Below are 22,510 nucleotides of genomic sequence, written 5' to 3' on the forward strand. Positions count from 1 at the left end.
CATGGCCCCCCCACCTACCACACCTTCCAAAGAGAAGGAGCAGCCCTGGCTAAGAGGTTGTGAACATGAAAAAGGGCATCTGCCTTAGCCCAAAGTAAACCCTTCCAATGAACTAACTTAAAGTGATATATACCTGAAGGTATAGTCAGTATTTCAGCTTCATGATGGCCTATTTGATGGCACTTGCTTCTTGTTCAATGGCGGACTTGACCATGGCCTGTTACTCTCTTCGATAACACCCAGTTCTAACATATTTTTATTTCCAGATCGACTTCAGCACATTTAGCCTCTGGTATCTGGTAGGGGTGCTCACTCAAAATTATGCCAAGTTCATTGACTATATAGTTTTTAAAAATTGAGCTCTTTGTGTCTGAGTTGGTAAAAAGGTCTAGAGTGTAACCCTGGCTGTAGTGGTCTCCACTCTTTCCTTCCTAAGGATGTTTACGTGATAAACTCTCTTAGGGGTTCCTTGTTTGGGTTGTCTAATTATGTAATCCACCAAACTCTTGCATGCTGTTACCTCATACCATCCATTGTGCTAGAATTTTAGAGTCGGGGGTGGGCACCAAGACCATAACACATGGTCCCTATCTGGAATCTGTTGAGTGTCAGCTCCTTGATTGTATAGCCAAGCCTGTGTCAGTGGAAGAATTTTCACAAAATGTTGACATAACTGTGCTACATACTCTAATATATTGGTGGATTGAAAATCTTGTTCCACCTACACCTTCTTAACCAGACCCAATATTCCCCTCAGCTGTCTCCCATACAGGAGTTTCAACAGAGAAAAGCCAGTAGAGTTTTGGAACACATCCCTGTATGCAAAAAGGGCAAATGGAAACATCCTATTCCAATCTTGCCTATCCTCCCTCACCATTTTCTTCAACCTTTGTTTTAGCGTTTAATTAAAGCACTCTACTAAGCCATCCATTTGAGAATGATAAACAGATATTTTCAGATGTTTAATACAAAGCAGCTTTGCAATTTCTTCAAGTGTGGTGGAATTAAAGGCTGTCCTTTGATTCATAAGGATTTCTTTAGGGATGCTCACATGAGGAAACACCTCAGTCAACTCCATAGCAATTTTTTTTAATTACTCACTCTATATGGGATTACCTCTGTATATAGACAACACCAAAATATATTTGTCTCCACAAGCAGAGATTTTGAGTGGATTGGTTTTGATAGAGTAGATAAATTTCCCTGAGGGGTTGAATAAAGTATGTATCTATCTATCTATCTATCTATCTAGATGCACATGCACCAACTCGCATACCTCATGACAGTACAAGCATGGGATTAATAGAAGTTGCTGCTTTTCCCTTTAGTGATCAGCCACTTGATCTAACAGGTCATTGGATGTGGACGCAGGGCGCTGGGCGCAGGACACATCGAAGCGCACGCGCACTGCCGCACTGCAACGAGCCCAAACCACCGGCACGCGCACTGCAACAAGCCCGCACGGATAAACACAATGAACGCAGGCGCCTACAACGCGCTTCTGAAAAACCACAAGCAAAGGAGTCACGGCTCAAAAACGAAATAAACACAATAAACACAGCATATTTGAATCACATTACAGTATTACAGTACAGAATCCCCAAAAGTCCAGACTACACAGCATATTTGAATCACATTACAGTATTACAGTAATACATTATTAACATTCCAGCCACAGAAAACACAGAAATGAGACCAGATGGATAAACACAATAAACGAACGCTCCTTATTAAATGTAAGTGCCATTATAATTCCTAACAGTAAACGACGTATAGCTAACGGAGTCACGGCTCCAAAAAGAAACAGCTCAACTAACGGAAATACAAAAACGAGCCCGCATGGATAAACACAATGAACGCAGGCGCCTTCAACGCGCTTCTGAAACAGCAGAATCGAAGGAGTCACGGCTCCAAAACGAAAGAGCTCCTATTTGAGACGACTTAGTAACAGAGGTGTTTGGTCAAGCGATCTCATTAGACCAGATACCACTTTTAACGCACCGGGCTGTATTAAGTCCAAAGAATATTGACGTTGATCAGATAAATAACCAAGTGATTGAACTGCTACCTGGAGAAAGCCGCCTCTGTCTAAGTACTGACAATTTGGATTCTGAAGACGAAACTGAACATCTTAATTTCCCATTAGAATATTTAAACACTATTAACCCGGCCGGATTACCGCAACACAATCTTAACCTTAAAGTGTGGACAATAGTCATGCTATTAAGAAACCTTAATACTAAACAAGGTGTATGCAACGGTACACGGTTAGTCGTGAACACCATGACAGACAATGTTATTGAAGCAAAAGTACTTACGGGATCGCAAACTAACAATACTGTTTTGATTCCCAGAATTGACCTTACAAGTTCTGACCTGCAATTACCATTTAAACTTAAACGCCGCCAATTTCCCATTAAGGTTGCATTTGCCATGACAATCAACAAATCCCAAGGACAGACCATGGACAAAGTGGGCATTTACCTCTCTGAACCTGTATTTGCACATGGACAACTTTATGTGGCCTATTCAAGAGTTCGGCATTCATGTGACGTTAAAGTTAAGGTTGTAAGTTCTCCATACCAAGGACAACTCATTCAAGGACAAGACACCATCTTTACTACAAATGTTGTATATGAAGAAATATTGGATTAACTATCTGTAATCTACCATTTCATTACTTCTTTAGTTCCTATGTACTTCATTTACACCTTTACACTCAAATATATTTCATACATATATATGCAGCAACTCAAGGACAATGTCTGCTTAAATAACATGACGATTAGAATTCTATTTTAATTTAAATATGTTAATAAATATAAATACAGATATATGTATTTAATTAAATCCATAACCTCCCAAAACACTCCCACCCTCCATCGTGTGTCATCCCTCCAACGATTGTATGAAACACAGAGTGATTGACATTCATTCAATTGCGATGTAACGGCCGACCCCTTTTACCCAGCCGGCAGCTACACCTCCAAGACCAGTGGCCTGGATAATTTACTGAGAAAGAATCTACTATCAAGCCGTACTTCTTACCATTTGAACTTTTCCCCACAATCGACGGTGAAAAATATAAGCACACAAACAGGATGTAAAATTAAACAGATTATATGTATTAAATGAAATGAAATATATAAAAATAGAAACATATAAATACTACAAATATCCCTCCACCCCAGCAATAACAAAACACCACCAAACATATATAAATATATACAACAAAAACCCTCCCTTGTCCCTGTAACAAATAAACACACAACACGAAAACGACAATGACTGATAAACTGAAAATGAATGAGTACGTGAGTCCGGTAATAAAGAAAATGTCCTGAAAGCGGATGACTGAATTAGTGATAGAGTTGTTTGATTCTCCCCGGAAAAAAAAATGGAACAGCCTCACCGTGAATCCTCGTGTATGTGGTGGATGATTAAGTCCTACCCCGGGGTATCTCGTGGTGAGGTCCTTGAAATAAATCCGGCAGATGGAAAACAAACTGGATGGATAAGCGCAATATGGAAAACAGGTACAGGTTGCTCGTGGTCGTAATGTTGAAACAAAATCTCCTTCTCTCCTCTCTCCCTTTTCCTTCTCCTCCTGATGGCTTATAAAGTCCTGTGACGGCTGTGATTGAATGATTGAAAACAGGTGTTTTCCAGGTTGGCGGCTGTGGTCTCCTTCCATCATCCGTCCCCCTTTTTACGGGGACGGCATAAACTGATACACAAACAGTAAACGGGACAATGAAACGAGACGCACTCAGAACTGACATTTAACACTATGTGGCCCTGCTACATCCCCCCCCCCCCCCCAACCTTGGACAAGGGAGGGCCGAAGTACGGCTTGAGATTGGCCACATGGATAGTGTCTATCTTGGAGTCAGTGCCGATACCCCTTTGAAACTGGAAATTAACGGGACCTGTTTGAGAAATGATTTTGGCCGGACCTAACCATTTAGGCGCTAGCTTGGCGGAGAACCTTTTGCTGGCATCCGAGAGATGGTGAGCTCTAATCCAGACCAAGTCACCCGGCTGAAAGTGCACTTCCTTACGCCGGGCATTATATAACTTGGCATGTCTGGATGTCGAACTCACCAACCTCTGTTGGATTCTCCGCCGTAATTCCTCAATTTTGAATAAGTTATTGTAAGTGGTGGTTTCTGGATTAGGGGCTCTGGGAAGGAGTCGGTCAAGCGGGCCCTTTAGCTGTCTGCCCAGCGCAACCAAAGCAGGCGTCTCACCTGTGGCTTCGTGCACAGCGGTGTTCAGGGCAAACCGGAGCTCGGGGAGCCATTTATCCCAGTCCTGATGGCGTTCACCCACATAGGAGGCGATCATGTTCTTCAGGGTCCGGTTCACTCGCTCTGTCATGTTAGCCTGGGGATGGTAAGCTGTTGTCAGGTTTTTCTTCACTCCCCAGGCTGTATAAAGTTCATCTAAGAGAGAGCTCGTGAACTGCGGACCCCGGTCTGAGATGATGTTCTTCGGCACCCCCCAGCGGGTGAAGATTTCGTTCTTCATGGTGGAGCAGATCTTGTTAGTTTTTGCGTCTGTTAATGCAAACAGCTCCACCCACTTTGAAAAATAATCAATCACCACCATCAGGACGGTTTTCCTCGAGCTGGTAACAGGAAAAGGCCCCATCAGGTCGACTCCCAAAGTCTCCCCCAGTCCATCCGCGATTGTCGATTGCAGAAATCCTGCCGGTTTACCAGGTGGGTTTTTGAGCTGTTGGCAGGTGATGCACTTCTTCACGTGGTGGCAAACGTCTTTCCGGACAGACGGCCACCATGCAACCCCCAGGATCTTTAGTAAAGTCTTTGTCCTTCCAAGGTGACCATCTAAAGGACTGTCGTGATAGTAATTTAAAAAGTCGGGGATGAGCCCTTCCGGGACGACTAGTTGGTGTTGCAGACCCCCAAGGGAGGATGGAGTGGTCCTGTACAGAACCCCCTGGAGGTCCACGAAGTGTACCCGGTCGGTACGCTGCTGTTCCAGTCCCTCCCTGATGCTCTGGCAGAATGGACTGGTGGCTTGTGCTTGAGCCAGGTCTTCCAGGCTTCTTGGCAGAGGGAGGATCATTTTCTTTGCCTCTGCCAAACACACCATCCCCGGTGGCTCCGACACCCTGGACAGAGCATCAGGCACAATATTGCCACAGCCCTTCCGATAGGTCACCTTGAAAGTGAAGTTCTGGAGGCGTAACACCCACCTGGTTAGACGGGAGGAGGTCTTCGGGTGATTAAATACCCAGGTCAGAGCGTGATGGTCGGTGTACACTTCAAATTCAACCCCCTCCAGATAGTGTCTCCATTTTTCCACAGCCCACACGACAGCCAAACACTCTTTTTCGGCTGTCGAATAATTGAGCTCGGCACCGTGCAAAGCTCGAGAGGCGTAAGCGATGACGTGTTCAGCCTGGTGGATTTTCTGAGTGAGCACGGCGCCAAGCCCCAGGTTGCTGGCATCTGTTTGTACCTGGAAAGTGAGCTGTGGATCTGGCTGGGCCAGAACGGGCGGCTCTTGAAGGTGGCTCTTTAGTTGCTCGACCGCGTCCTGGCACTCTGCTGTCCACTCCCACGGGACATCTTTTTTTCTTAGTTTGTTCAAGGGAGCCGCTATATCAGCCATCCGGGGAATGAACTTGTGATACCACCCCACTAACCCAAGGAAACGTTGCAAAGATTTCAAATCCGTGGGCGTGGGGTAGTCTCGGATGGCTAAGGTCTTCTCGGGGTCTACAGCGACCCCCTCAGATGAAAGAATGTGCCCGAGGAAGCGTATGTGGGGTTGAATGAAGGTACACTTCTTCGTGTTCAGCGTAAGGTGCGCTTGATGTAATCATTGGAAGATGGTGTCGAGGTCCTGGAGATGTTGTTTAATAGAAGGGGAGTAAATAATGACGTCATCGATGTATACAAAGCAGATCTTGCCTATCAACCCCCTCAGGACTTGCTCCATGAGCCGCTGGAAGGTGGCCCCAGCATTTTTAAGCCCAAAAGGCATGACTGTGAACTGGAACAAGCCTTCAGGGGTGATGACTGCCGTCTTCTTCCTACTCCCCTCGTCCATCGGCACCTGCCAATAGCCACTGCGGAGGTCTAGTGTGCTGAAAACTGCAGCTCCATGCAGTGACTCCAGAATCTCATGAACCAGGGGCATGGGATATGCGTCCAGGCTCGTCTTCCCGTTAACCCCCCTGTAGTCCACGCAGAAACGATAGGTGTCATCCGTCTTCTTTACGAGGACCACAGGGGACGCCCAGGAGGAGGAAGATGGTTCGATTATTCCCTCGGCGAGCATTCGATCAAGGTGTTCTTTAATTATGCCCTTCTTTAGTGGAGAAACACGGTAGGCTCGGTGCCTTATTGGAACGTCGTCCGAGGTGTGGATCACGTGGGTAACTCCATGGGCGACTCCTAATTTCTCAGTCCACACCTCGGCCCACTTCTTCAGCACCGGCCTTACCTCTTCGGGCTGTTCCTCCACAGGGGCTGCCGCCGAGGTGCTTGCGTCACTCCTCACTGCTGCGTAGAAGCCAATGAATTCCGAGCCCAGATCTTCTTTGGATTTATGAATGAAGTCGCATACCCCTTCCCCTGGCACCGTATACCCCCTGGGACTGAGATGGATGGTCATCCTCATGGTGGTTAAAGAGTCCAGCCCAAGGAGTAACGGGACGGACAGGTGCCGGTCATCCAGGACATACGTATCCATCTCCCAGGTGGTGGAAAGTACACTGTACCTCAAGGGGACTTTGCCCAGGGCCCTGTGTTCACTCCCATCTGCCAATACAAATCGGACAGACGGGGCAGATGTTAAGTTGTCTGTCGGTCGGCTAATCTTCTTCCACATACTTGAGCGGATTAAGGTGTGATGGCTCCCTGTATCCACCACCGCATCTACCTGCCACCCCCGCAGCTTCACTGGGACGATCAGGAGGGACGTACTCGCTTGCATGATGGCGAGATCGGCTTCCGACCGGCAAGGTTTGGCTCGCTGGGGTTTTAGGGGCTGGGTTTCTCGTGTACTGGCTTGTACTTTATTCCAGTACGTTTTTGAGTTTCCCCAGTCCCGTTCCACTTGCGAGCCCACCTTCACCAGGTCTTCCACCGACCCCACAACCCCCCTGAGACCCCCAGCTAACCGCGGGTTACAGGCATTAAGAATGCGGCGGACCACCTCTTCTTCAGACATAGCCGGCCGCCACTTCAAACACAAAGCCCAATATTCATAGGCGAAGTCCCGGATGGATTGCGAAGGCAGTTGCACCATGGATCGCAGCTTGTCCTCCAGTTCAGATTCATAGTCTTCCGGAAGAAAAGCCACGAGGAAAGATCGACGAAAGGATCCCCAGTCTTTAATATTCTTCTTGGCCGTCAGCCACCAGCTCCGCACCGGCCCCGAGAGGGATGCCCCTATCACCCCCATAAGCTCTTCTGGGGTTAAAGGGTTAACAGCCAGGTACGCCTCTCCTTCTTCCACAAAGTTGAGGACATCATCGATGTTATAAGGGACCCCCAACTTGGGAAAGGAAAGGCACACCCCAGGAACAGAGGGCCGATTGATGTATTCACCCCCCCCACTAGACCTGTACGGCGTTGAATGACAGGGTGACTGACGTAACATCTGGAGACTCCTTCGGACCTCCCCCTGAAGAGTTTCTTGCCAGCGTTGATCCCGCCTCTGGAGGCACAACACGATTTCCCGCCCCAGGAGTTGAACTTGCTCACTAAGATATTCTTTTACTTCCTCCTGGGAGCTGCTGATGCGAGCCCGCAAGGCATCTTCGCGCCCAAGCGCACTTTCAGCAACTTCGCGGACTTTCTCATCCAGCCGGGTCAGTTGTTGCGCCAGATCTTCCCACGGAGGCGAGACATCCTCCAGGCATTCCTCCTCAGGTCCATGGTGATCTTCGAGGTACAGCGACTGCAACGAATCCACCACCTCCTGCACCGCTGAACACGCTCTGACCGTGACGTGCCGCGCCCCGGCTACTCCATCATCACACCGCGGCGAAGCAATGGTGTCGTCCTGCTCGGCACGCACTATAGACATGTTAAATGGGGAAAATGTTTAAAGGCAGACAGCGATAGATATTTATTAAGATTTCCTCAGAGAGGGCACCACTTTATGTAACGGCCGACCCCTTTTACCCAGCCGGCAGCTACACCTCCAAGACCAGTGGCCTGGATAATTTACTGAGAAAGAATCTACTATCAAGCCGTACTTCTTACCATTTGAACTTTTCCCCACAATCGACGGTGAAAAATATAAGCACACAAACAGGATGTAAAATTAAACAGATTATATGTATTAAATGAAATGAAATATATAAAAATAGAAACATATAAATACTACAAATATCCCTCCACCCCAGCAATAACAAAACACCACCAAACATATATAAATATATACAACAAAAACCCTCCCTTGTCCCTGTAACAAATAAACACACAACACGAAAACGACAATGACTGATAAACTGAAAATGAATGAGTACGTGAGTCCGGTAATAAAGAAAATGTCCTGAAAGCGGATGACTGAATTAGTGATAGAGTTGTTTGATTCTCCCCGGAAAAAAAAATGGAACAGCCTCACCGTGAATCCTCGTGTATGTGGTGGATGATTAAGTCCTACCCCGGGGTATCTCGTGGTGAGGTCCTTGAAATAAATCCGGCAGATGGAAAACAAACTGGATGGATAAGCGCAATATGGAAAACAGGTACAGGTTGCTCGTGGTCGTAATGTTGAAACAAAATCTCCTTCTCTCCTCTCTCCCTTTTCCTTCTCCTCCTGATGGCTTATATAGTCCTGTGACGGCTGTGATTGAATGATTGAAAACAGGTGTTTTCCAGGTTGGCGGCTGTGGTCTCCTTCCATCATCCGTCCCCCTTTTTACGGGGACGGCATAAACTGATACACAAACAGTAAACGGGACAATGAAACGAGACGCACTCAGAACTGACATTTAACACTATGTGGCCCCGCTACAGCGATTCGTTAGAGAATCGGGGATTTACTGGTTTTCAATAACAAAATAGGCTACCTGTGTGAAGGGATCAGAGATGGATACACTGTTAACAGAAACAACTGCATTCCAAGTGTGCTTAAGGGAGTCATTATTCCACTGCTTGCATTTAAAAACAGGGTAGTTTCCTGTGGTTGATGAGAGGACTTGCTAAATCACGTTTACGCATGAAGGTGCAATTGGTTGAGCCAACTTTCTAATTGACACTTCACAGGACATAATTAAGGTACCTGCGCCCAAGATAATATAAAAGGAGCCTTAGTTAGTTAGAAGAGAAATCAAAAGAAACCAAGGGTCAAGAAAGACAAAATTGAGAGTGTGAGCCAGCGTGGTGGTGAGGAAGCAGGTGGTCAGTGGCCCCACAAGGAAACTTGAGAAATGGTGCCCCAGGGGTGTGTCGCTCCTTTTGAACATTCTGGGGCATCAGGTGCAATTTAGGGATCCCTCCAGCCCTCCTGGACTGATGGATTAGTGGCAGGATCACGCAGGTACACCTCCATGCATTCTAGTGGATGCCGTTGGATGGTGGTCAAGACAAAAGCTGGAGAGATGGACCGTGGCTGTTGGCATCTCAACCCGGATGTAAGATCCGAAGGGTGAGCTGGGGAGATGGAGGATGAAAGACACGCTAGACTGCCAGGAAAAACAAGAAAAAGAAAACCAATGTCTGCATGGTTTTATTGTTGGATTTAAATGTTTGAATGAACCATATTTCTGGTTTGACTGCCCATGATTAGACTGATTTTACTCAGTACTATTTATTCATTAATTGAGCTTACAGTGCACTTTATTTGCACTTAGAACTAGGTAATTAAAAGCACTGTGAACACTGTTTGCACCAGTTCATCCATGTCTATGATGAGGAAGAAATGACAGCTGAGGGCAAGCCGGGCATCAAACTAGAGTGAGATTAGTCAGTAGTGATCCTTTTGACATGGTTTGTGACATTAGATTCATGCATGTCTGCAACAGATGGAAAAGCACAGCCAATTATTTTATCAGCAGACAACACAATACATTTAATTTATTTTTGAAGTGGACTGTTGCTGAACCAAACCAGAAAACAATGGAGAATGCGCACTAAGACAAAAGACAAGTCACCTTCTTTCTATATGCAGTTTCATTTCCATTATCAAGTAGTCCAATGATGGTGGTGTCATCTGTGAACTTAATTATTTTTTTACTGCAGGTTCAGTGGACCTACAGTCATTGGTGTACAGAGAATAGAGTGGGGGAATGTTCACAGCCATGAGGGGCACCTAAGCTGGCACAGAGCACACTGCATAGAGAGTGGCCTTTGTTTAGGCCAGCACTCAGGACGTCTGGGTCTGGATTAACTGGCTGGTTATAAGTATTACTTATTTGTCCACATTTAATATTAGACCAGTCTTTCATAATTATTACAGTATATGGAGAATAGAAATGTACCAACACAGTCACTCTTTTTGGATTGCCCTTGAAATGTTATAAAGCATTCACTCATGGGATACAAGTGGGAGTCTCCATTTGTGCAGGTGACCGCAGTCTTTTTATTTATAAATTGTCGTGGGATAGCTACTTTCAGACTGCCACTCCTGGTATTTCATGGCATATATATTTGAGGCCATCCCATAACATGCAAGGATCTCCCTATTTTCTATATTGTAGTCAGTCGTCACCTGCGTACCTAGGTCATAATAAACCCTTCTGCATCTCACAGGAGAGGAATGGAGTTAATTTATGTGCCCAGTCCTACTTTAGCCATCTATGTCTTTAAGCAGTCCACTCAAATATGCTTCAGTGTCATCTGTTTTTGAAGAGGTACAAGTACCTGCAACAGACCAAGTGATCTTTCGGTCTGTATACTGACTTCTAACAATCTTTTTGCCTACTCCTCTGCAAAGTTGGTTTGCTGGCTGGCTACCCGTAATTCTAGATGTTGTACAGTTTCAGCCAACTGTTGTACCACAGTCCTGCATTCCTGTTGTTCTGTCTTCTTCTAGCAATGATCCTTTTAACTATGCTACTGTAAAAACACACAGGATAAGAGGAAAAGTGTTGAGGCTCTGTCTGAACACCCTGTTTAATGTCCCAAATCAAAAATGAAAGTATGATGTTAATAGTGGCAAAACTTCTCATTTTCAATGTGTTATGTCAGCATACTGATGAGGATTGGAGAGACAAGTGGGAGACATACATCTAGATAGAAAAGGGTAAAACCATGAGATCAAAAATACGTATGTCGAAGTCAGAATGAGAGACAAAATAAATTGTGATAAAATAACATGATCAAAACCAGAAGGAAGGTTTAATCAAAGAGAGATCATAGCATGAACTTTGGAAAATAGGTTTGTTATCCACAGCAAAGGATAAGAAAATGATCTGTTTGACAATCTTTAAGCCTTTCATAGATCACAGCCTCAAAGGACATGTCCCTAATACCAGCAGAAACAATCACAGTAATCATAATCTTGGATGAATCACATCAGAATAGAACATAAAATTTCAAATAAAAGGAGAAATCAAAATAAAGGTCAGAGTCTTAATCAACAACTCCAAAAGCTCCAAACTGAGTATTAGATCTCTAAAACTTCTCCAGAGAAGACAGAAAAGATAAGAATAAAATCCAATTCAGAAGACAATGAAGCTATGATTGCGCCAAAAGTGATGTCATTAATCTTCTGGCTGATTCTGTTCCATTATAGGAGAAAATGGAAACCATGTTAACAATGGTGCATCACACTTTTTCTTCCAGCTGAGACAATTTAACCTATTACCCATATGACACTCTCATGTATGATAGCTGACATTTAAGTATTTCATTTTCATTTCTTAGAATCATCACAAAATGCTGGTCTTTCTTTGTTTTTGTAGCGCTAATTATTTGTTCATTTATTTATTTATTTAATCCTATTACCTTAAAAAAGATCTTCATTAAACAGCTGAACATTTGTTTCCATCCATCGTGTATCAAAACGTTACACATTTGGCACCTCTGATTTGTTAATTTGTAAGGGGGCTGCATGAGTTGACCCAAGTGATAAACCTCCTGTAAACTAATGCACGTTGCTCAATATTATAATGTCTCTGTGTAAATATATGAATATAAACAATAGTATGTTCTATATCTTTCTGATTGCATGCACATGCTGACCTCATTTTTGGTATGAAGTATTTTTAATGACCCAAATTTGCTTACCACATTAGAAGATATTTTTCTTTGTCCTGATGTCACCAGCTTACCCTACAGAACTAATAGAAAGTTCCAGATTCATAGGATGGAGGCCTGTTTTTGTTTGCTATAAACTAAAGAGTATCATTTTTAATTTTGACTCTGATAATGTCTATTTCTACACAGGAAAAATCATTATTGAGGGGAAAGAGAGATAGAATCTCTGGGATAAAGAAGGAATTTGACAAGCTGAATGACATTTTGATGTCCAAAGGGCTAACTAAGTGTTCTGTATAAATAAAGAAATCTTATCCACTAAAGAACAGCTTTATAAATAGAAAATATTATAAATGATTTATAAGTTTTCCCCTTGTTTAACTAATCTTCCATCATTTATCTATTTTATGGTAATTGTTAAGTGCCATTCACAAAATGCCGCTCCTTTTTTAGCTTTGGCATTGTTATGTATGAACAGTAAATATGTATGTATGTTTGTATGTGAATATGTATTAATTTATTCCAAATGTATTTTAAAAGTGACTTCATTAAACTAGGTGAACGTTTACATCACATTCATCCTGCATCAAAAATGTACATATTTAGCTCCCCTCTGCTGCTTATTTATGACGATGTTTCATTAACTTTTCCTAAAGATAAACATGCGGTGTGCTACGTAATCCACTTATTCACTATTTAAAGCAACATCTTATATGTACATAAACTTAATAATAACTCAGAAAGCGGTTTTCGTAAGAGCAGTTTAACCTAATTTTTGATACATCCATTTTTAATAATTTGTATTAATAATTTTTGAGCAACAGTAGAAGTATTGGCTTGTAGCTCACACTATGGAACTGAAGTAAAGGAACAGATTAATAGAAAGGCAGCCTGTTTTTGTACTTCAAAATCACAATTTTATTATTTGACCTTTCCTCTTAAATCACAGGTGGAGTGGTTACTGAGTGATATAAAGGATGCAACCTATGGAATTGAAAAAGCATTGGACAAGCTGAATGACAATTTACTTTCAGAAGGTGTAAGTGTTAACCAAACAAATCTTTATTGCCAAAAAATAACTTTTCTATTTACAGCTTGAAACTCGAATGTTGTTTGTTTTCTATTGTGCTTTTCTTTCCTGCACTCAACCTAGGCAGAGTGTCCCATCTATTTTCCAAGTTAATAGACTTACCTCCATAAATTAAAGATACTTTCTCACATTAAGGGTTATGGGGGAAAGCCAGTATTTCAAGTCTAGATACCAAGTTTAACTTACCTTTGCGTGTGTTTTTTTTCAGTAACCTAGAAGGAATGATTTAATAAATTAATTTCTTTGCTTAGAACATGAGGAGTTGTCTTTCTGTGTCTTGATGCCTCCAACCCAACACTACAGAACTAATACCAAAGCGCACATTAAGGCCTTGGCATTAATAGGAAGGAAGCCTGATTTCCCTTTCCCTTTAATGCACTCCACTTGACAATTTAAAGTCTACAGAATAACATTTTCCCACACATATAACCAACATGCATATTACTCTACAATAACTCATTTTTAATTATAATAAAAAAAAACTACAAATCTGAGTGTCGGTGTTCTACTGAAGAATGATCTGGACAGGAGTCAGTTCCATTTAATGCTCTTAATCTTGTAAAGAACTAACAGTAAGGACAGCTCAGAGATAATATAGCATAAGTCACATTTTGCAGTATGAGGGAACATAGAATTACTGACATGCAGTAATTCTTCAATAATTTATGAAGACAATATATGTAATTGTTCAAAGTTTATTCTTATCCAAAAAAGCAGAATATTCACTTAATAAGTTACCTGTGCTTTCCTTAGTCATTGTGGCTCTTGACCAGATTCTAGATGGCAGGGTAATGTTCTGTTAGCTTTTCCCGAGCTCAAATTCCATAAACTAACAACATGAATACTTATCTCTGCTTATAGGAAAGCTGACACGCCTTTAATTAGCACTCACGTTACAAGGAACAGCAGGACCTCAATGTCCAAGCATAGCGACATTCCTAATTACTTAAATGCTAGTCTCATTTTAAATTTGAGTTTTTCTGGTCCATTCAATCAGTGACTTTTACAGCTGGACTCACTCTAGCATTTAAGTAATTAGATTTGTAATAATTGGCCACAATATCTTCCATACAACATACAGATATTGTTCACACAATATATAACTTTTGGTCTCAAAATACCATATAAGAGATAGAGATAGCTTAAGAAGACAAAAAAAAAAAAACATTTATCCATACTGTATGAAACATTTACATGTGTAGAAGCTCTCTACTGCTTACTCATGTGTGTTTTGCTCAGGTTTTTGCAAGTGTGAAAGAAACAGCTGGACACACAACAAAGGTTTGGGGCAGCCACCCATGTAGTTTCCCTAGCTGCAAAAGGCTTTAACATTGAGTACAATGTGTACTGGTTAGAGTCCAACACAGAACTATTTAAGAATGGAGGATGAGGAGTTTTTAAAGCTGGATCACAGGAAGTGACGCCCTCGGGTCCCGGACAGGAAGGATTTCTCGTGTTTGGTCTGCGGAGAGAAAAGAAAGAGGCTCAGTGCACCCCACCGCCCCCTGGCCTGGTGTGGAATTGTCGTTTCCTGGTCCCTTTGGTTGACTCCCAAGAGAACGTGTGTGACACAAGTGACAAACTTTTTGTATGTTGATATACTTTCACGCTTCTCAACATGTTATTTTCCCACCATACAGTATTTATAACCCAGTAATAGTTATGGATTTATTTGAATTTGTTCCTGGTAAAAGCTGATTGTGTGAAGGCAGGGGGTGTCACAGAGCCCCACACACGAGCACATCAACACAGCCCCTGTTTCAAACAAAGGGAGATTATTATTCAAAATACTTTGTGCAAAGCCAATAAGCAAGTTGTTTTCTCTTAATCTCTCTCTCACCACCATACTGCCCTCCTCCAGTCGACTGTTGCCTTCCTTCCTCCCAGCTCCAGCTCACATGGACAAGGCAGTGCAGTCCCTTTTATTGAGGATCCAGGAGTACTTCTTGTGCCCATGGACTTTTGCCCATTGGAAGCACTTGTGGGTTATACAGACGTCCCGAATAACAGGGAGTGCATCTCCCTGTAGCTCCCTCTTGTTGCACCCAGGAACCCCAGCAGAGCTGAGCTTCCAGACTAGAATTCCCAGCATTCCCTGCTAGTTTCCTACTAGGTACCGATATGCAGGGCCCTTGATATCTAACATCCTGGAGGAACAAACATCCCCCAGAGACAGTCCTCCCCTGTCCTTCCCTTTTGGCTGGGATGTCCGTCCATCCACTTGGGGAGCCTTTTTCGGGTAAGACATCTTTTTTATCTCTCGACCAGGATGTCTGTCTGCCCACTTGGGGTCTCCCATCCAGGTAAGGAACCTTCCCTTCTCCTGGCCAGAATGCCCATCAACTTGTGTGCTACTTACAATTAATAATTCAAATCATAACAGAATGGTAACCTCATTTTGGAATATGGAGTTTTCTATTAGCCCAGAAGGAAAAAATATACATTCATTTTCTGTTTTGAACATCGGCTATCTTTGTGTTTTCAAATGTCTCTAGAATGTACTACTGAACTGATGTAAATGCACATATTAATAGGACGGCACCTTTTTTTCGCTTCTTATTCTGCAAAATTACATTTTATAATGTTTTTCATCTAACCTTTTCCATTTCCACACAGCACAATTTAAGGGATGAAGTCTCTGCAGTCACTGAAGAACTAAACAAGCTGAATGTCATTCAGATTTCAGAAAAAGTAAGTGTTCTTTATTATTAAAGACACATTAAGTAAGAATTGCTTTAGAAGTGTTCTCATTACATGACTTATCTGCTGTGTAAAAATACAGAGAAAAATAGGTGTCATACCATGTTTAATGTCCTACAGTTTTTTTTTCCATTGCTAAGACAGATTCTACAATAATTAAGTTGCTTTCTCCAATCTCTTGGTATAGTCTGCAATACCAACACACAGCCTGACCAAACAGTTAAGCTCTCCTCCAAAATGAACTACAACACCAAAAAAGTAGCATGTTATGTCCTTCTGGAAGAACACTACATCATACACAAAACAAAAGGCCTGCAAAACACTAACAACAGACAGCATTACCTAAAATGTAATATGGATCATCATAAAAGTATCGTCTGTAAAGTAACTAACATTATTTGTCGCAAATATTGTATTACAAAACAGAACAAGTTTGTACTCTAAAAGTGTTCAGGAATGAACAAACCACGCAGCAGTATATGTTTATATGTTTATTCCTGTCTGTGGTCTACTGTAAGTACAGAGTATTTATTCCTAATCATACAAAAAATATATACCCAACACAAAATGTAGCGTTGAAGAAAATACCATAGAAGTAAAATATACTGTGCATATATATATATGTATGTATATATACACACACACACCCACACACACACTTGCAGTTGGTCCACAACTATAATAATACCACGCTGTAATGCTAATCCATCCTCTCCCCTGGATTGGGCCACAAGTTCTCATCAACATCACATCTGATATCCTCTCTGGCAATACATCTAAAGTTGTATCTCTTCACATGCCTGATCCATCCTTGGCATTGCTCTGGAGAAACATCTTGGCATCCAGCATTCATTGCATCCAGTAATGACATCTAATCATGTGGCCGGTGGTCATAAACCTTCCACTTTAATGCAGAAAAGAATTCCTCAATGGGGTTCAGGAAGGAGGATGGTGGCAGAAACAATGAGGACATCCTTGGGTGTGCTGCAAACCATTCTTTGACTGCAGTGGAGTGGTGGAAAGCAATGTTATTCCATACCACAATAAATACCTGTAATAACACATTTGTACTTGGTCTTGATATTAATTTAGCAAATTGCCATATTTCAGTTTTGAATGTCTTATTAGCAGTTTTGGCGACAGTATGTAGGCATGTGCAAAATGGCCTCTGAAAATGTAATGTTGTGATGTTGATGGATTTTGAGTGAGACAGGAATCCATGAATTTTGAAGCATATAGTCACTGAATGCATTTTGTATGAAAGCAAAGAGAAATGCTTAACAGTTTGGCCCACATAAGCTGGTGTTGTGGTGACTGCATGAAGAGTTTTAAGAAAGCAACTTCAGTATTGCAGAATCTGTCTTAGCAATTGAAAAAATCTGTAAATAAAAAATGAAATTCAGGTTTAAATAATGACAACTTTTGTCATTCTCGATGCTCCTAAATTGCCAAAATAATCCTGTAGCGTTTGAGCTCTGTCCTCTTCCAAAGTAGTTTCAACAAAGAATGGCAACTTTTCCTGCTAATTTTCCAACATTCCAGAGAAAATAGAAACCATGTTAATAAAGGTGCATTGCTGTTTTTCTGCTAAATCCCCACCTCCACCCCAGAGACAACCCGAACCATTTCCCCTGAGACATTCCCCAGGCTCATGGTATGACATGGCCCCCCCACCTACCACACCTTCCAAAGAGAAGGAGCAGCCCTGGCTAAGAGGTTGTGAACATGAAAAAGGGCATCTGCCTTAGCCCAAAGTAAACCCTTCCAATGAACTAACTTAAAATGATATATACCTGAAGGTCAACACAGTAGGCAGTATTTCAGCTTCATGATGACCTATTTGATGGCACTTGCTTCATGTTCAATGGCGGACTTGACCATGGCCTGTTACTCTCTTCGATAACACCCAGTTCTAACATATTTTTATTTCCAGATCGACTTCAGCACATTTAGCCTCTGGTATCTGGTAAGGATGCTCACTCAAAATTATGCCAAGTTCAGTGACTATATAGTTTTTAAAAATTGAGCTCTTTGTGTCTGAGTTGGTAAAAAGGTCTAGGGTATAACCCTGGCTGTAGTGGTCTCCACTCTTTCCTTCCTAAGGATGTTTACGTGATAAACTCTCTTAGGGGTTCCTTGTTTGGGTTGTCTAATTATGTAATCCACCAAACTCTTGCATGCTGTTACCTCATACCATCCATTGTGCTAGAATTTTAGAGTCGGGGGTGGGCACCAAGACCATAACACATGGTCCCTATCTGGAATCTGTTGAGTGTCAGCTCCTTGATTGTATAGCCAAGCCTGCGTCTGTGGAAGAATTTTCACAAAATGTTGACATAACTGTGCTACGTACTCTAATACAGTGGTGGACTGAAAATCTTGTTCCACCTACACCTTCTTAACCAGACCCAATATTTCCCTCAGCTGTCTCCCATACAGGAGTTTCAACAGAGAAAAGCCAGTAGAGGTTTGGAACACATCGCTGTATGCAAAAAGGACAAATGGAGACATCCTATTCCAATCTTGCCTATCTTCTCTCACCATTTTCTTCAACCTTTGTTTTAGCGTTTAATTAAAGCACTCTACTAAGCCATCCATTTGAGAATGATAAACAGATATTTTCAGATGTTTAATACAAAGCAGCTTTGCAATTTCTTCAAGTGTGGTGGAATTAAAGGCTGTCCTTTGATTCATAAGGATTTCGTTAGGGATGCTCACATGAGGAAACACCTCAGTCAACTCCATAGCAATTTTTTTAATTACTCACTCTATATGGGATTACCTCTGTATATAGACAACACCAAAATATATTTGTCTCCACAAGCAGAGATTTTGAGTGGATCAGTTTGATAGAGTAGATAAATTTCCCTGAGGGGTTGAATAAAGTATCTATCTATCTATCTATCTATCTATCTATCTATCTATCTATCTATCTATCTATCTATCTATCTATCTATCTATCTATCTATCTATCTATCTATCTATCTATCTAAATGAGCGCCCATAAGATGCACATGCACCAACTCGCATACCTCATGACAGTACAATCATGGGATTAATAGAAGTTGCTGCTTTTCCCTTTAGTGATCAGCCACTTGATCTAACAGGTCATTTTCAATAATAAAATAGGCTACCTGTGTGAAGGGATCAGAGGTGGATACACTGTTAACAGAAACAACTGCATTCCAGGTGTGCTTAAGGGAGTCATCATTCTACTGCTTCCTTTTAAAAACAGGGTAGTTTCCTGTGGTTGATGAGAGGACTTGCTAAATCACGTTTACGCATGAAGGTGCAATTGGTTGAGCCAATTTTTTAATTGACACTTCACAGGACTTAATTAAGGCACCTGTGCCCAAGATAATATAAAAGGAGCCTTAGTTAGTTATAAGAGAAATAAAAAAAAAACAAGGGTCAAGAAAGACAAAATTGAGAGTGTGAGCCAGTGTGGTGGTGAGGAAGCAGGCGGTCAGTGGCCCCACAAGGAAACTTGAGAAATGGTGCCCCAAGGTTGGGTCGCTCCTTTTGAACATTCTGGGGGATCAGGTGCAATTGAGGGATCCTGTCAGCCCTCCTGGACTGACGGATGAGTGGCAGGATCACGTAGGTACACCTCCATGCATTCTAGTGGATGCTGATGGATGGTGGTCAAGACAAAATCTGGAGAGATGGACCGTGGCTGTTGGCATCTCAACCCGGATGTAAGACCCGAAGGGTGAGCTGGGGAGCTGGAGGGTGAAAGACATGCTAGACTGCCAGGAAAAACAAGAAAAAGAAAACCAATGTCTGCATGGTTTTATTGTTGGATTTAAATGATTGAAAGAACCATATTTCTGGTTTGTCTCTCCATGATTACACTGATTTTACTCAGTACTATTTATTCATTAATTGAGCTTACAGTGCACTTTATTTGCACTTAGAACTAGGTAATTAAAAGCATTATGAACACTGTTTGCACCAACGTCCTGTTACCCAGCTCATCCATGTCTATGATGAGGAAGAAATGACAGCCGAGGTCAAGCCGGGCATCAAACTAGAGTGAGATTAGTCAGTAGTGATCTTTTTGACATGGTTTGTGAGATTTGATTCATGCAGGTCTGCAACAGATGGAAAAGCAAAGCCAATTATTTTCTCAGCAGACAACACAATACATTTAATTTATTTTTGAAGTGGACTGTTGCTGAACCAAACCAGAAAACAATGGAGAATGTGATCACACTTTCAATTATGGCTTTGTAGAATTGTACTAGAATGGGTTGGCAAATACTTTTTACACCAACTAAAGAAATTAAATATGTTCACTTTTTAGTGATGGAAGTTGTTTAAATGTCCCAACTGAGAATTTTGAGATAGTTGTGCCCAACAATTTGAAGGATTCCACCATATTGACAGTAGAATCATTACTTTCTAGAAGAGGTTGTATCAAATGTTTGCAAAAGTCAATTACCATTTCCACTGTCTTGGTGGTTTTGAGTACCAGGTTATTGGTAGCGCACTAAGACAAAAGACAAGTCACCTTCTTTCTGTATGCAGTTTCATTTCCATTATCAAGTAGTCCAATGATGGTGGTGTCATCTGTGAACTTAATTATTTTTTTACTGCAGGTTCAGTGGACCTACAGTCATTGGTGTACAGAGAATAGAGTAGGAGAATGTTCACAGCCATGAGGGGCACCTAAGCTGGGACAGAGCACACTGCGTACAGAGTGGCCTTTGTTTAGGCCAGCACTCAGGACGTCTGGGTTTGGTTTAGCTGGCTGGTTATAAGTATTACTTATTTGTCCACATTTAATATTAGACCAGTCTTTCATAATTATTACAGTATATGGATAATAGAAATGTACCAACACAGTCACTCTTTTTGGATTGCCCTTGAAATGTTATAAAGCATTCACTCATGGGATACAAGTGGGAGTCTCCATTTGTGCAGGTGACCACAGTCTTTTTATTGATCAATTGTGGTGAGTGAATGAATTAGCAAATAATAATGGTTACTTTACTGTCAGAATCAACCATAGCTATTATTCTTTGATTTATTAAATTAATATCTGTACAAAGGTTAGAAGACATGTTAGTTATCATCACCTCACAGTTCCATTATACTCACTTCCAACCACAGTTCATTGATTCCTCAAGGTAGGGGCTTTTTAAATGTTATGCCTGAGTTCTCCCCACTTGTAACAGTGGCTCAGAGGTGAGGACATTTCTTTGCGTTGAGTAGGCAGCTCTGGTTCTCTTTGTGTATCATCTAGTGCTGGTTGTACAGGACATGGTTTTCTTTTCTCATTGACTTTTTCCCAATCTATAGTCATCCTGTGTCTCTTAACATTTTTCCAGAGGTCTTCCATTGTTATCCATGTTTGTTTCCATATTTATCTGGCAAGGCATGGAGTAGATGACAGCATGAAGCCATCTCTATTAAGTGGGCCCTCTTTCCACATAAGTCAAAGGCTCATGCCTGCACTGGTTAGCTACTTTCAGACTGCCACTCCTGGTATTTTATGGCATATATATTTGAGGCCATCCCATAACATTCAAGGATCTCCCTATTGACTATATTGTAGTCAGCCGTCACCTGCGTACCTAGGTCATAATAAACCCTTCTGCGTCTCACAGGAGAGGAATGGAGTTAATTTATGTGCCCAGTCCTACTTTAGCCATCTATGTCTTTAAGCAGTCCACTTAAATATGCTTCAGTGTCATCTGTTTTTGAAGAGGTACAAGTACCTGCAACAGACCAAGTGATCTTTTGGTCTGTATACTGACTTCTGACAGTCTTCTTGCCTACTCCTCTGCAAAGTTGGTTTGCTGGCTGGCTACCCGTAATTCTAGATGTTGTACAGTTTCAGTCAACTCTTGTACCACAGTCCTGCATTCCTGTTGTTCTGTCTTCTTCTAGCAATGATCCTTTTAACTATGCTACTGTAAAAACACATGGGATAAGAGGAAAAGTGTTGAGGCTCTGTCTGAACACCCTGTTTAATGTCCCAAATCAAAAATGAAAGTAAGATGTTAATAGTGGCGAAGCTTCTCATTTTCAATGTGTGATGTCAGCATACTGATGAGGATTGGAGTGACAAGTGGGAGACAGACATCTAGATAGAAAAGGGTAACACCATGAGATCAAAAATACGTATATCAAAGTCAGAATGAGAGACAAAATAAATTGTGATAAAATAACATGATCGAAACCAGAAGGAAGGTTTAATCAAAAAGAGATCATAGCATGCACTTTGGAAAATAAGTTTGTTATCCACAACAAAAGATAAGAAAATGACCTGTTTGGCAATCTTTAAACCTTTCAAAGATCACAGCCTCAGAGGACATGTCCCTAATACCAGCAGATACAATCACAGTAATCATAATCTTGGATGAATCACATCAGAATAGAACATAAAACTTCAAATAAAAGGAGAAATCAAAATAAAGGTCAGAGTCTTAATCAACAACTCCAAAAGCTCCAAACTGAGTATCAGATCTCCAGAGAAGACAGAAAAGATAAGAATAAAATCCAATTCAGAAGACAATGTCCCTGA

General features: G+C 41.8%; 1 protein-coding gene across 1 annotated transcript in view; it reads left to right on the forward strand.

The window, feature by feature from the left end:
• LOC114644562 (uncharacterized) overlaps positions 1 to 22,510 on the forward strand; it is a 337,895-nt gene that overhangs the window by 242,431 nt on the left and 72,954 nt on the right. The window contains exons 31-32 of the mRNA XM_051934772.1: positions 13,138 to 13,227; positions 15,895 to 15,969. Of these exons, the coding sequence (XP_051790732.1) occupies positions 13,138 to 13,227; positions 15,895 to 15,969 (165 nt within the window). The remainder of the gene's footprint in view (positions 1 to 13,137; positions 13,228 to 15,894; positions 15,970 to 22,510) is intronic.

Source organism: Erpetoichthys calabaricus, chromosome 12 (assembly GCF_900747795.2).
Source record: "Erpetoichthys calabaricus chromosome 12, fErpCal1.3, whole genome shotgun sequence".
Lineage (NCBI taxonomy): Eukaryota > Metazoa > Chordata > Cladistia > Polypteriformes > Polypteridae > Erpetoichthys > Erpetoichthys calabaricus.